The sequence below is a fragment of the Aythya ferina genome, assembly GCF_964211825.1.
Source record: "Aythya ferina genome assembly, chromosome: 11".
In the NCBI taxonomy this organism is placed as follows: domain Eukaryota; kingdom Metazoa; phylum Chordata; class Aves; order Anseriformes; family Anatidae; genus Aythya; species Aythya ferina.
The window spans coordinates 18010305-18026994 of record NC_140307.1 but is presented as its reverse complement, the minus strand read 5'-3'; the positions used below and the strand labels follow the sequence as shown (position 1 = coordinate 18026994).

Here is a 16690-nt window from a genome sequence, read left to right as displayed (position 1 = left end):
GCTTGCTTTTGGTGATTATTTCATTCTGGGCTACAATTAGTGAAAATGAAAATACAAAACACATTTTTAGAAGTTACAGAAAATTAATTTGAAAATCTGTTTTGACACATGAGCATGCATCCCTTTGATGTCTGTTTTGTGTGGTGGTATCTCAGTGAAATTTGTCCCCAACTACTAGTGATTTAATTTAGGTGTTGCCTAATTTAAATATTTTTAGGTTTGTAATATTCTCTGTGTTGTTGGCAACCTACCTTGAGCCATTATTAAGAATTTTAATGAAAATCAAGTTGTGGTTCTTTTGAAAATGTTAGCTTGGTTTGACCCATATGAAAAGTCCAAGATGAGCTCAGGCAGTTGATGCCACACTTTATTAGTGTTGCCTGTAGTTTCACTTTAGATTTTAAAAGGAAATTGTCAAAGAATGTCTTGGCTTTGTGGGAATAAGTATCTCTATTTAATTGCAGGTTTCTGATTCTTCAGCTGAAGTAAAAGCGTTGGTGGAGCAAAAAACAGAGCTTGAAAGGAAAGTGGAAGAATTACAGAAAAAACTGGATCTAGAAATCAGGGTACTGCCCTTTTTTGTTATAAAGTTTTTGTCAAATATACTTTTCTAAGTAAGTGACAACTGATCAACAAGTTGATTTTTTGTATTAGAAAAGGGTATCTTTTGTCCAATTTTCCAATGAATTTTCTGTTTGAGATTTAAATATTAGGAATGTTTTGTAAACTGTTGTTGCTTACGTAATCATAATATTTTTTCAGTGCTTGTTGCAATGTGCAGTGCATGTGTTCTAAAATGTTCTGTATGAAAGCCAGTAAGTTTTAGGTAAAAACCTGTTAATATTCCTCTGTGAGTGGCTGAATGTGTCTGGGTATAATAACAGAAGCTGTTCTGTTTTGTATTCTTTTTGTCCAGATGTACCTATGCTTTTACAGATTTTTGAAGTGTCATTGTTCATAACAGTTACCCTTTCTAGGAAATCACTTCCTTCTTAGTAGTACTTGAGAAGAAATTTGGCGCCATGAATATAAATACTAGGCAGACATACGTAAAGTTTCTTAGGTATCTGCTGAGGGAGATTTTAATCTGTTCACTGGGAGACCTATATGGAGTGGGAGACAAAACGTATTACTCAGAAGCTGTTTATTAATTAAAGCATTACTTCAGTGCTGAATCCAAAGTAATTAAGTATAGCCATGCTCTGAAGACATGGGTAGGACAGACTGGTTTCTTTCAGTTTGCATTTTGAGTCCTAATAAAAGTCAATGTACTTGAAACTGATGAGGAAACTTCACATTTGTCACAAAAATTGAAAAGCTGTGGTTAGTGTGTTTTAGTAACAGTTTCAAGATTTTAATATTCATAACAATAAATACTTCTGCAAAAGAAAAATATCAAAGCCTTGAAATGGCTCCTTTCATATAATAAAATAGTCTTTAATTTTTTTTTTTATGCTTAGTATATTATCTTGCTTAACTTTTGATGTCCAAAAAATAGAATCAGCAAAATACAAAAGAGGAGAGAGATGCTACACGAGCAAGCCTGAAAGATCTTCAGTTCCAACTTGATGAAAGTATATGTGAAAGAGATGCCTTAAAAAAGAAGCTGGAAGAAAACGAGAAGGAACTCCGGCAGAACCTAGAGGAGTGAGTGCATTTTTGAGAACTTATTAATTGGAATTTATACCTTTACTTAAACTTTTTAGTTTAAACGTACCTGGGTCTGCAGGAATCAGACATGGAATCAGACAGGGACGTTTGCTATTGTAGAAAATGTTTCTACTGTTTAAAAATAGCGTATTTTTGAATATCTTGAAGGGAAAGATTGATGATTTATAGGCGTCTTCTTATTGCAAGTTGCTTTTAATATTTCATAGTCATAGTATGTAGTTTTAAACTCTAAAATACAGAAAACGTAGAGTGATTTAGTCAAGAATATTGTACCAGGTTTAAAATATAATGCAAGTTTCTATTTAAATATCTACTTTAAAAGAGTTTTTATTTTTCCACCTCTGCCATTTCATTGTTCTGCCTCATATATCCCATTCCCTTTGGGCAACATGAGAATAGGTACTTGTATCTTTTTTATTACTTGGAAGAACCAATCGTTATTTCTGCCATTAAAAGAAAAAATCCTCTCTCATTTTTCCTGATGAGGCTTTTTCAAGTGAAGATGGAACAGGAACAACACCAGACTGAGATCAGAGATCTTCAAGACCAGCTCTCTGAAATGCATGATGAACTGGATAATGCAAAACATACCGATGAAGGGGAGAAAGAGGTTCTGATTGAGGTTAGTTATAAAATACTAGAAGTAGGATAACTTACTTAGTGTAACTTCAAATTAAAGTAAGTCCATGTGTGATCCAAAAATAAAGCCCAAATTCTGACTATTTGGTTCTTTTTAGTCAAGGTTGTAATTTCAAAACTTGATGACAGCAGGAGAAATGGGAAATGCATTTGGTGCCATGGCATGTTATAAATGCCATATATTGAATTGAAGTATGGAACAGTTTCAAAAATACCTGTTTAAAAGACAGAAACAATGAATAAAAGGGGTGGGGTAAGTTCTTAAATCCAGCTGCCAACAAGAAGAACTGAGAGAAGAGAAAGGAGAGTATACATATAGGCTGAGGGTACTAACATCAAGACTAACTGAAAAGTGTAGCATTAGTCTTTTTACAGTTCTGTAGCATCAGATACATAACTTGATGTTTTATATAATGGGTCATTGTGTTGCACTTCTAGTAATCTTGGGTTCTAGTAGATTTTTAGCATTATGTAATAAAGTTGCAAACAATAAGAAATAAGAAAGGTCATAAGAAATGAAGCTGGCCTGGGAAGCTTATTCTTAATTGCCTTCCCTCTCTGAAACAAAAAGAACAGTCATCAGAGCCATCTATAAGACAACTGTGTTTATTTTTGATTTTAATGATCTTTAGGAGCTGATGCAAATGAAGCAGGATCTGCAAGAAGTATTAATAGCAAAAGAACAACAAGAAGAAATTTTGAGAAAGAGAGAGCGAGAGCTTACTGCTTTAAAAGGAGCACTAAAAGAAGAAGTATCTAGCCATGACATGGAGATGGATAAACTTAAAGAGCAACATGATAAAGAACTGCTCGATCTGCAGCAGAGCCTGGAGAAAGCAACAAAGGTGAAAGAAGTGATTACAATTAATCTTTACAAGGAAAAATACATATCACAGATGTCCCATAGTAGATGCTTTCAGATCCTAATATTTTTAGCAAAATAAATAGGTATATTTGGGCTAGGAGATTCTTTGCTGCTAATAATGAGTTTTATTTCATACACTTTAGCTGCAACAAAAAATCAAAGCATTGCATAATTTGTGACCCTTTCTTCAAAGTTTCTACTGTTTAACATGGTTTTTTGACATGCTTAATGTTGCCTCATTGCATACTTTAGGAGAGAATGGATAAGATTATGGTACAGATGGGCACTTGCTTGTCTTGGGTAGAATGGCATCATCAAAACCCTGAGAATGCCTCAAAGAGCACCAGAATGTCTTGCCAGTGATGCTGGTGAAATCACAGTTTTGAATCTTCAAGCAGTTATCTGCAGTTCTTTACAGCCTGCTGTTCCTACCATCAGCTCCTTGTGTCACATTCTGTTCCTTGGTTGCATTGTCCCACCCTGCCCCTTTAACTACTTAGTAGTATTATTTTGTTTTATTTTGTTTATTGGATTAATCTTGTTTACTGGGTGGCCAAATGTGTGTCAGCACAAGGGAAACAGCGGGGAGTGGGTGTTTCAAACCAGCAAGGGAGAAAAGGGACTGAATGAATTCCATTCCACCATCAGCAGGGAGTCTTTGTGAGCAGAAATGTAGTAGTTTTCTGAAGTGCTTATCTGGTACTGTTTTTCAATATATGTCCTTTGTGAAGTTATCATAGCAGAAGACAGCAGCTAGGAAAAGACGTGTTTTTTTTTTTTTTTTTTTTTTTTTTTTTTTTTTTTTGTAAAGGAATGAGTCTTGTGAAATTATTTTTACAATGATAATTATTTGTCTTTATCTCTTTCGTTCATTTTATTTGTGTAAAATATTTGACAAAGTTTCTGAAAGCAAGCTGTGCTTCACCAATGTATCAACATTGGAGGCCCAATTTTATGCTTAGAAGTGTTCGTGCTAATTTATACCTTTTTCTCCCACCTCAGTGGTGTTGGGTGAGTTGCAGCTACTGTGCTAGTTATGGCTGTAAGCATAGTGTAGAACTGAACTAAAATTAATCTGGAAACTTGAAAGAAGTTTCCAAAGCTCTGTGTGCTTTATGAGCAAAATAGGATCTTGTGTAGAAGATGCTGGATAGATAATGCACACCTGAATTCAGAGAGAGAGTATTCTTAAAATTGTTTTAAAATGTCCTGTTTTGTTCAGCAGTTAGAGAAATTTATATGCACTGGTTTGTATATGCAGCATTGGACTTCTACTTGAGATTGTTTGACTTTGCTTAAACGTGTTGTTTCTCTTTTGTTTACATCATCATGAAGATATTTGACTCATCTGAGCTTGAAACAAATTCTTTTTTTTTTTCCTTTGAGGAAGAACTAGAACATTTAAATTAACTTTTCTATTATTATTATACAGTAATTGTAGTGACAGCTTAACCTCAGTGAACCATCTTTCAAAGTTACTGCTTGGTGATTTACTGTATTTCAATTATGGAACTGTAATTACGATCGACAAGAAATGAAAGAGTAGTCTGTTAGGCATAACAATAACAGTCTGGGAAATGGCTCAATGGCTGGGTTGTTGTAGCTTAGATAGTTTTAAATAGCGTTTCCTTCAGATTTTTTTTTTGCTGGCATGTTATAGTCTATAATAATATATAATCAGATGTTCAAAAGTTAAATTTAATTCATTAATGTTTCTCTAAGCACAAGTTTTGCTCTTGCAGTTCTACTTTATGTCATCTTTGGGTTTTATTCTAAGAAAAACTTCAATCATGCTTAATGGGAAGGTTTTAGTATCCTTAATTATTTTTGAAACCCAGTACTATCTGTATGCCTGCTGACTGAGATTATTCATTGTGTTTGATAAATTATCTATCAGAAAAGTAAAACTGATCCCTGTAGGGAGATGGATGAGTGATCTGCCGTGATCTTACGTAAGGTATTAATTATTGGTTTTATAATTCATCTGGAATACCAAGCACTATGTGAAAATCATGGGTTATAGAATTGAAGCTGATTGATATGTTAAGTACTTTTTTTTTTTAACATTATTACAAGACGGAAAGATTTATATTGCATGGTGGAATACAAGATGTTTACATCAAAGATAAGTGAAAAGTGCCGTTCTGTTTTATTTAATGAGGAAAACTAGTGTGTAAATAGTGTTTGTAAATAGTGTATCTTATGTAGAAAATGATACCAATATTTAGTAGATGGGAGTATATTGAAGCCTATATGTACCAGGTTGTTAGTTCCTATGTTACTTCTATATTACATAAATTGGTACACTGAATGAAATTGTTTTGTGATGTACCTTAGGCCTAAAATAAAATATTTGCAGGGAGAAACAAAGTAATTTTTGTGCCAGTGTTAAATCAGCAGAATTTTTCAGCTACTGCAGGTATCAGGTTGGTTGGCCAATGGTGCAGAGTATATTCATTCTGTGTGATTAGAATGACTTCCAGATCTGTTTAAAATCATGTTAGAAACATACTCGTGGTTATCTGATGAGAGAATTTGGGGGGGGAGGGGAATATTTGTCATGTGCAATTCTGTCTCGTGCTCAGTGATATGGTATTTTCTTGATTTTGTTTGTTTGCTTTTCCATAGAGATAGTTACATAAAGCCATAGATCTTAAGATCTTCATTTTGTTTGATACAATTTACCAAGGTAACTCATTTTTGTGTTATGCCTTCTGCTTGTGGTCTTTTTGAAATAGCTGTGATCGTTCCTATCTTCATTGCATGTTTATTAAGACTGAGATCAGACTATTTCCATTTAGTAAAAGTTTTCCGCTTCCTTAACACACCTGTGTAGAATAACATATCTTTAATTTAGTAAGAAAATTTAAAAAATAATATATTTCTAAATAACAAGAGATGACTTCATCACTTCAAGTGCTAGAGAATAAATGAGTATGAATCTCCACCATTGTAATGTAGTACAAAAATTTATATTTAATCTGAACCTCCAACACCATAGGACAGAATTGTACTACTTAACCAGGAGTGCTGAGTCAGTGGATGAAGGGCCACTGTTTCAGTAAAATTTGGAAATAACTTCTGGAATGTAACACTGTAGGTAGAAAGTTGTAGCAAACTGCAACCAGCTCAGGGAAGTACAGTTGCAAACTACACAGAACGGTGGAATTTGAAAAGCAGGCTGCACAAATGATGTTGTTCCAAAAAAGCTGTAGTGATCACGTTACGACTGCCTTACAACAGTCTAGGGCTGACCTTGACTGATTTCTTCAGGGTTTGTAATACTTCTGACCTCATTCACAGAGTGCTAGAACAGACTCTCAACCTTTAGAAGCAGATTCCTTTATCAACACATTTAAGAATGCAGTGAAGCTTGCGGTCATGTGAGCTTTAACTGACGCATATGTGTTAAGCTGTGATATGATTAAAGAGAAGAAGGAATTTTAGCAGAGCAAGTGGTAGGAACAGCAAAAGACATGGTTATTTTCTTCCCAGGTTACAAACCAAATGCTACTCCTTTAAAATAGGTAAAGACACAAAATCATAAAATTCTGCATGTCACAGATGAGAGAAAGCTTTGTTGTTTTTTGTTTTGTTGGTTTTTTTTTCATCCATCTGTATGAGTGGTTGTGAGTTTAGGCAAATTTAGCACAGAGCTGTAAGGAACTTTGAAATGAAAGTGAATAGAATATCTTTTCTACCTGACCTGATAATATATTCTGCTCTACGTGGAAGAATTTATTAGCTTTAATGAAGCTTAAGAGAAACTAGATTGTCATGAATGATACTGACATATGCCATGTATACCCTTCTTGGCTTGGCATATGTAGTATAAATGTAAAATAAAACATAGTTAAATTTATTATACTCTCAGAACCTCTTTTGGAATAATGCTATACAAACACCACATGGTGGTTGTCCAAGTGACTCAGGGTAAAAAGAAGACATCAGATGATGGTGGAGCATCACAGAGATGCTTCGGTTCATAAAGTGATAAGTAAATTTAATTTATGTAAACTGTCAAATGGTACACACGTAAAATTATTTCAAGCTCTTCATATAAAAATAATAGGCTCCCAACTAACTGGTGCCATGCTAGGGTGAAATCTTGGGGTTATAATAAATAGCTCTGTAAACACATCTTACTGATAGCAACAGAACAAATTATATAACAGGAATTACTTGGACATAAGAACGTTGTTGTGCCCTTGTATTCATGTATCCATGACTCATCTCTAGTCTGCACCCTCAACGTTATGTCCAAGTCTCATCTGCTCACCTCAGACAATCTGCATAACAATTGGAAAAAAAATGAGAGAAGATTGGCTAGGATTGCAGATACCACTGGTGGATTTTTCTTTCCTTTGCTTGCCTGAGGCAGCGTTTGCCATGTTGAGATAATGCTGGGTTTGGTTTATATGGTAGAAGCCAGCTGATAGAGGCCAGTTATTAACGGCTCTAAACTGTATGCAGAGTCAAAGGATAGTGGAGCAACTGGTCCAAGTCAGTATTTCCTCTTCTGTGACCTGGCTTCCCCCCTTCCCACTCTTTCATTTTCAGCCTTCCTTTACTAGCCCTCTAAAAGCCTGGTACGTTTTTGATCAATTTCCAGTGTGGTTCTGCAAACAGTTGGGATGGTGAGAAAAAGGAGAATGCACAGCCAGAAGTGTTATGGTAGATGGAAGGGTGCAGGCACTCCTGAAATAGGGATGAGTATTGGAAGCACCCTGATACATGGAAATGATACATGGAAAATCTGGGAGACAGATTTGAGTTGTTTTGCTGTGTCTGTGCTGTGCATGGAAAGGAAGTTGTTTGGTGGTAGCATCATGCATGTTTCTAGTCATCCATTAAATGAAATGCGAAACAAATTGTGGAATACTGGCTGTGTTGTCAAGAAGAATAAAAAACATGCCTGTAAAGCATGCCAAAGATGGATGTTTTTCCACTGTATGTAGAGTCGAGAAAGCCTCTGACCAAAACTGTCCTGTAAAGTTCTCTGAGCTGTATTGCTTCATATCTAAACACAGTGGAGGAAAAATCTGTTTTATCTACAGTAGTCATTTGATAGCATTGTGAATCTGATTTGGTCAGGACCGTTTCAATTAGTCTGGGTTGGGAACGGGTAGGTTTTGTTTTGTTTTGTTTCATTTTTCTTTTATTTTTGAAAGTTGGTGAGAGCCTGTGGGGTCAGATACTTCTTAATACCATCAAGAGAATCTATAATCCTTACCAGCAGAAGACAGTGTATGTATATTCCGGTGGTTTGCCCTGTAAAAGTGTATATTTCTTTATGTACGTGTGTGAAGTGTTGGACTATGCAAGTCCATTCAGTGTGGTAAAATAAGAACACCTAACCAGTTAATGTTTACTCTAGTCTTTGCAACAATTTCTGACCTTGAAAAAAGCTGCTAGTATAAGCCAGTCTGAGTATGTCATGATACATAGCTAAGAGGATAATAGGAGATTGGTATAGCTGTTTGTTGAAAGGTTAATGCTTTCCTGGCTCTGGATATTGTAACTGTGTAAACGTTAGGTTGTGCTTGAATTGGGAAATCTTGTTTAGTATGTTCTCTGTAAAAAGGAGTTTATTTCTCAGTTTTATAATGTAGGCCTTTAAATCTTTCATTACATCTTATAAATTAAAATTAAATAGTTTTGGAAATAGTGTTAAGGATATTATACCGTTTAGATCAGTGAAAACGGCCTGGCAAGAAGGAAAGTCTTGTCTCTAAACTGTCACAGGTGAATGATTTTTATCCAATTAATAGAATGACTTTAGCTGAAATGAAAGGAAAAATAGTCTGACCTGTTTATAAATTTGTACATTTCCTTACTGGGTAATGTCTTGAAGTACAGTTAAGGATTCAGGTTGGTTGCAGTGTAGCTCACTGTGAGATAAAACCACACTGAAACACAACACTGACCCTTTTAATATGTAACTAATGTTAGTTAAATTCCAGAGGCCGAGCCATGTATTACAAGTAGGCTAAACCTCCTTTTAAAATTATGGAAAGAATGAATATAATCAGTTCAAGGTAGAAAAGTAGCAAGTAAAGCCAGTTAGACAATTTAGTCTCTTCCACATTTTTTACTTTCTGGTAGCCATAAAACTCCATTTTGCTTTTATGGCTTTCATATTCAATTTTAAGAGTTAAGAGATTTTATTATTATTGCTAAACAATGTTACTATATCATTCATCTGAGGGACCTGCAACTATTATAAGAAATAGTGCCTTCGGTAAAAAGAATAGCCGAAGTGGGAAAAATACCTGAACTACAAACAGAACTACAAATAGAATTAAAGACCTGTTATTTACATTCACGAGCTTTAAAAACTAGATGACCATACCTGAACAACACACATTTCAGAAGTTTTCTTTTCTGAAGAGGTAATAAAAATTAACAATCAAAAGGCTGTCCCTGTGTTGAGGCTCATTCTTGCTTAGACGCCTTTTCAATATGTCTTTTCCCTTGGTTATATATTTTGGGGTATGGTTGTTTTGTTTTTTTTTCTTTTGAAAACAACACTGTGTTAGCTAGAAAAAAAAACAGTGTCTAGTTGTTTTATTTAAACTTGATTGATTTACACACAAAAAGGAGAGGAAAGGACAAAAGAAAGTGGATTGATTTCTCTGTAACTGCATCTCCTTCAGCATCACCTGAGGGAACTGGGTAGATCTGAATCTGTGAAGTCACGTAAATCTTTCTACACGTAGTTCAAGAAGCTTAATAACTTATCCAGCACCAACCTGAAAAGGTGGCCCACAAGCTTTTAGTGTTTTCAACAGAGAATATCTTCCCTGATACCTTAAATGTTCTACACCAGGAACAAAGTGAAGGGAGCAGCCACAGCATTCCCTTTTTTTCAGAAGGCTTTGGAAGATTATCGTGTCATTTACTTTGATTCCACACGTATAATGTATAGATATGAAAAGAGTATCTGAAAGCCTGTTATTTCCATTAGAAAACCTTTATTTGTGCTGTAGCTCATTTTGTATGGAGATTGATTCTTTAGATTTGTACTTCAAGTATGGTGATTAGAGAATGAACAGTTAATTGGTTGAATTCAGTTTTACTCAGCTGAATTTTACTCAAAATATAAAATTTTGAAATTTTATAAAATATAAAATTGTTTGAAATTTAAGTGTAGTCAGAAAAATTGGCTAAGTTGTGCCTAATCAACATTGAACGTAGACAAAATATAACAGTTTTAATAAGCTGTGAATGAGACACTTAGCTTCCCCTCATTAGCCCCTTCCATATTGTGTTAAAAGGTCTCTAAAGGCCCTGCACTGCACAGTCACTGCTGAAGGGGAATTTCACCAGCTGAAACACCTAAGTCAGCCAAAACCATTTTTTAAATGATCAGTTACACAACCACTCATGTTTTTGCCAGTGTTAAGGGTGTGGTAGAAAAGAAGGTGTGGAGCCACAGAACATTTTCTGCATTCCTATCAAAGAGCTTTTTTTCTCTACTTAGATGGAAATAGAGTATTTCAGTTGAATCTCCAGAACCACGTTTGTGTGTTCTGTCCAGTTTCTTTAGGTTTGACATAGCAATAGGTGGTGGGAAGGATGTTGGTATCTTTTGTGCTGAGCTCCACCTCTGATTTTTTTTTACTGCTTTCACTAAAATTGAGAGTAGGATGGTACATAAATGCATTTGCTTTAACAAAAGTGTTCTGACTCTTTTGTTACACAAATATTTATTGCTTTATTTATACTTTGTCTTGACTAATTTTAATATATTTAAAAATATTTCTGCACATGCATACAATTATATGAAAGGACACACAAGAAAACTTTATTAAACTCATTTTTTTGTCAGGCAAAACACCTGAAAGAAGTGAGGGAATTGAATTCCACTGCTGAAGTTCCCTTATGGAGAATAACAACTTAGGCCAAATGCTGAAACCTGAACGTGTAATGCATATGAACTCTAGTGGCTGTGACTGTGTGGGCTCAGAAAAGCAGACCTAAGCCAGGTTAAACTTCATAAGTCAGTTATACGTACCAAATCAAACAGTACACATGTGCATGCATTCTCATATTTTATTCTCATCAGCTACAAGTAAAAGTAACTTTGTACTCCTGAATGAAATATTCTAACATCATATTTTATCAACATTGTTCAGACTTTGGTCTGTTCCTCCATTCAGTACATACTAATAAAAACTTGTTCAGCAGACACAAAATTATGTCAACTGTTTCACAAACTTAAATTCTCCACATAACTGCAAGGTCAGTGAGTGACATTTTGCTGTGAAACCCACAGATCCATTCAAATGCACTTGTCATTTAGGTTAAAATTTCTTGATGAGACTTCGAGTATTTAGAATAGCTACCTTTAATCCTGCTATGTGACTGAAAGAATCATTTATAAGTCTCTCAGTCTACGTGATGACTTAATCTAGTTTAATTTCAGAAATTTTAGAAACCGTGATAAGCAAATTTAAAATTAGGCCATACTAGCAGGTGTATGAAGAGGTGTTACCCTGATTGAGATATGTGTGTTAGAAATACACTGAAGTTTACCAGTATATCTTGCTTCCCTTACTGTGAGGTGAAGTGAAACCGGCTTTAGCCACAAAAGCACAACTTTGCTTTTTGGGCAAAACATGGGCTGTGCGTCCCAAGGAATTTTAACAGAAATGTGTAACTTGCATTTCTAGTTTTCAGAATCCTTAGCTTTGTCCACGAGGTAGTTCTGTAAATTTCTGTTTTTATTACAAATGTAATGTCTGTTCAGTGATGCACCGGTGTTTTAGAAATGCAGTATTTTGCTATAGTGAGAGGAAACAAGTACAGCATCTAGTATGTGAGCTTTTGTGTTTTTTTTCAGTGGCAGATTTTGTACTTAGTACTGTATTTTCACGGAACCCCAAAATCATCTAGGTTGGAAGAGACCTTCAAGATCATCTCGTCCAACCTCTGACCTAACACTAATAAGTCCTCCACTAAGTCATATCACTGAGCTCTACATCTAAACGTCTTTTAAAGACCTCCAGGGATGGTGACTCCACCACTTCTCTGGGCAGCCCATTTCAATGCCTCACAACCCTCTCAGTAAAGAAGTTCTTCCTAATATCCAACCGAAACCTCCCCTGGTGCAACTTTAGCCTATTCCCCCTCGTCCTGTCACCAGGCACGTGGGAGAACAGGCCAACCCCCACCTCGCTACAGCCTCCCTTGAGGTACCTAAAAAGAGTGATAAGGTCACCCCTGAGCCTCCTCTTCTCCAGGCTGAACAAGCCCAGCTCCCTCAGCCGCTCCTCGTAGGACTTGTTCTCCAGGCCCCTCACCAGCTTCGTCGCCCTTCTCTGCACCCGCTCAAGCACCTCGATGTCCTTCTTGTAGCGAGGGGCCCAAAACTGAACACAGTACTCGAGGTGCGGCCTCACCAGAGCCGAGTACAGGGGGACGATCACCTCCCTAGCCCTGCTGGTCACGCTGTTCCTGATACAAGCCAGGATGCCGTTGGCCTTCTTGGCCACCTGAGCACACTGCTGGCTCATATTCAGCCGACTATCCACCATCACTCCCAGGTCCTTCTCTGCCTGGCAGCTCTCCAACCATTCCTTTCCCAGCCTGTAGCTCTGCTTGGAGTTATTACACCCCAGGTCGAGGTCCCGGCACTTGGCCTTGTTGAACTTCATGCAGTTGACCTCAGCCCATCGGTGCAGCCTACCCAGATCCTCCTGCAGAGCTTTCCTACCCTCAAGCAGATCGACACACGCACCTAACTTGGTGTCATCTGCGAACTTACTGAGGGTGCACTCGATGCCCTCATCCAGATCATCGATAAAAATATAAAAGAGGACTGGCCCCGGTACTGAGCCCTGAGGGACACCACTAGTGACCGGCCTCCAGCTGGATTTGACTCCATTCACCACGACTCTTTGGGCCCGGCTATCCAGCCAGTTTCTAACCCAATGAAGCATACAGCAGTCCAAGCCAGGAGCAGCCAGTTTCTCAAGGAGAATGCTGTGGGAAATAGTGTTAAAAGCCTTATTGAAGTCAAGGTATTTTCTGATACCTCATATGATTTTGCACTCTGCATGTGTAGCTTGTGATTTATATTCACTACTGTGTGATATTAGATGTAAGAATCAAATCATTACCACTTAAATCTCTTTTACCTCTCAAACTTCCTTCCTTTAAATCCTTCTTTTAAAGAAGCTGAGAGCCCATAACCATGATAATACAGATGTAGTTTATCTTTAGGCAGTCACAGAGGACTTTGCATTGTGGGACATCATTACGACTGTTTACTTTCTTCTAGATAGGCTTCTTCTCTTTTTCTTTCCAGTTTTTCTCAGAAGTCTGCAATCCGTTTCCAACTTTTTACCTAATGTCTTTAGCTTAAATCTGCTGATAAGGCTTGCTCAGTCTTAAATAATGAGTTTAAACATGATAAAACTACAGTTTGAGAAAGTATAATAAAATGTTTCATGCGTTCAGAAATGTGAATAAGAAGAAGGTATGAATGTGTGTAAGAAATCTACAAGTAACAGGTATTAAGATGAAGGTGTTCTTGCAAAGACAGAAAAGGTGGGGATCTGGGTGCAAAACAGCCTAAACATAGTGAGTAGGAGACACTGAATGACCTGAAAGACTGAATGAGGATAGACAAATTGGAAGGAAAGATGATGAAAATGCAGGCAAGCAAACACAATGAAAATGCTGTAGAGTTTTTATCTTACATAAATGTAATGATATTACACTTATTAGTAAGAAATTTGTTTATTAAAACATACTGCAAAAATTAGTAAGGGGGAATAAGAAATAATAAGCATGTTTTATATAACATAAGTATAACATAAGGAAGAAACTAATCTTGAATCTGAGATGTGATACTTTTAAGATCCAAAAAACTCACTTCAATACTTTTCACACCCTCCACCTCCTCTTTTTTTTTTTTTTTTATGGCAAATATTCCTGAATATACAGTATTTCCTTCCAGGTTTTGTTTTGAAGAATCTTGCTTAACCAGTTTTATCTGTTTTGTGCTCTGCATGTGTTTACATACATAATCCCATTTCAGCTCCCTGAGGAGGGTCATCCACAATCCAGTGAACAAAAGATCTTGTTATATTAACAATATGTTTGTTAATGTTTCATTTTGCCCTTAAATGAGTACTTTCTGACCTTTACTCTGTTCTGTTACCATAGGCTTAATTTGTATAAACTCCAGTTAAAATGATTGACAAAACTTTACCAATGTCCCCAAATATTAATTATAACAATTCTGAAGTCTTGACTACTGTTGGCATCCATGCTTAATTCATTGATATAGCCATAGGCTTTTTTTCATATCTAAACCCATCTGTGGTTTGGAGAAGTGGTGCTACATGTGCATTTTCTACTCAAAGACCATCTAAATTCTATTTGTATAGGTTGACTTCATTTAAATTTCACTATCAAATTGAAAATGCTATTATTGTCGATTTTTTAATAGCGTGTTAATGAATGTTATCCCAAAGGTGCTGTTTCATGCCTTACATGTACAGTAGTGTAAGGTAAAAATAGGGTAGGGTAAATGCTTCTGCTTTCCTTCTCAGGCTTATCTCAAACTAGTTGAAAAGATATTGAAAAATAATGTATTGTGATAGTTGAATTTTGAAGAAAATGTCTTTCCCCAAAAGATATGTAAGAAAAATGACACTGACTACAATGCAATAAAGCTCCCCATATATACTAAGAGTTTTCCTAACATTTTGAAAAAGTATGTGTGAGTTAACATGTCAGAGTTTGTTTGGGAATAGTATGTTCATGTGAAAGTGTAACCCTTGTAATAATGCCAAGGTCATTGGAGTTCTGTGGAGATGTGCCAGCTGAGTACTGGCCACACAGGCTGCTCAAACTTTAGATTTTACACATATATCTAATTGGTTTCCAGGATTTTATATGAGGCTTATGGATAATCTTGGGAATTTACTGAAATACATCATGAAAAAGGAGGAAGAATACCAGTTCAGTTTAATTTTAGTGGGTATCTTCAGTGCATACAGCAAGAAACGGGGAAAAGATCTCTAGATATCACAGTATCAGTGTAGGCTGAAATTAATTTTGAACCTCTTAGGTTAAAAATATATGTGCATGTATGTAGATTTGAGGGGGCTGGTTTTATTTTTTTATGTTTTTTTTTTGTGTGTGTGTACTTCTAGGAAAATAATGCTTCCTGTGTTGGGAAATCAGATCAAAACAGAGTAGATGAGGGTATGATAGATCAGGTACAGCATGTGTCTGCTGCAGTCCTCTCGCTGCGCAGCCCAGCGTAGGCGTTTGGATGAAAAAGAACAGACAAATCAACATTCCTTTCCCTGAACTCCCCAGCATGCCTCAGCTGCTTTCACTCAGCTGCAGAAAGGGGAAATCAGACAAAAAGGAGCCTCTCGTAGAGTGCTTGCTAATTAGTAAAACTTTGCTGTATGCAAAAAGCAAAAACTAAATTAATATATAAATGCTATTGAAAAGGATGTGAGAACTTAAAGCATCAGCAGAAACCTATTTCATAGCCTTTTAACTGTCATATACTCGGAAGAACAAGTTTTTTCAGTATTTTCAAAGGACTAGAACTTGTCAGCCTGCTTATGCTGCCCGTTTTTGTGTAAGTTCATTGACCCTGTAGACAGTCTGAGTGTTTTCTGAGTTACTGCTTTATCAAACTAATTTGCATGTTTTTAAAGCTGTTGCTTGCTAGAAAACAACCTAGTGAGGGCACGCTTTGTAAACACCCTTTTACAGATTTTTGCTTATCCCTTTGGAAGGGAGGAGGGGAGAATCAGGACCTATAATCTAAAGTAACATAACTGAAAGAGATTTTCATGCTTTCCTAAAATATTTCACAAAGTAGTGTCTTACCAAGCTACTCTGGAGGATTTGTTTTCACTCAGATAAACATGACTTCACGTGCAAAAATGCTATGCCTTGGTAATTAACGTGTAATTACCTAATCACCAGATAATGTAGAGGCCAAAGTTATAAATGGATTCAGAAAAGATGAGAGAAATTAGTGGATGATGCATTCATGTAGGTAAAAATGAGATGTAGAAGTGTGTGATGGTTCTACTTACAGTTTCATTTTTTCTGTAAACATCTGCTGTGGCCACTGCTGGAGAAAATACTGGTCTAGACTGAGTCATACAGTTGTTCTGGTGTTCTTACTATTATTTAAAGTCTTAATGCAGTAGGTGGTGAGCCTGTACACAAGAACCAGATCTTTGTATGGAGTCACCACTTTGTATCAGACTCTGAAAGCTCAAGAGCAAAAAGGAAAAAAGCATTTTTATTTTTTTTTTATGGGATTCTTACTAATAAATCAATGAAGAGCAAAGAATTAGGGGTTTAGAAGTACATGCCTGGTCTGTGTAGTATAACAGCATAGGTAGTATGACAATATAGATACATACCTTGACTTACAGTTTCCACAATAGTAACAAATGAAATGCACAGTCTTAAATGGGAGAGTGTGTTTTAGGAGAGGGTAAGTGGTAAGACAGAGGTGATAAT

At 36.2% G+C, this 16690-nt stretch overlaps 1 protein-coding gene across 9 annotated transcripts in view; it reads left to right on the top strand.

Annotated features, from left to right (window-relative positions):
• The window catches only part of CGNL1 (cingulin like 1), a 68397-nt gene that overhangs the window by 31602 nt on the left and 20105 nt on the right, over nucleotides 1-16690 (top strand). For all 9 annotated transcript variants that reach the window (XM_084532337.1, XM_084532336.1, XM_084532341.1 and 6 more), the window contains 4 exons: nucleotides 465-566; nucleotides 1499-1647; nucleotides 2158-2293; nucleotides 2943-3155. In XM_084532337.1, the coding sequence (XP_084388463.1) occupies nucleotides 465-566; nucleotides 1499-1647; nucleotides 2158-2293; nucleotides 2943-3155 (600 nt within the window). The remainder of the gene's footprint in view (nucleotides 1-464; nucleotides 567-1498; nucleotides 1648-2157; nucleotides 2294-2942; nucleotides 3156-16690) is intronic.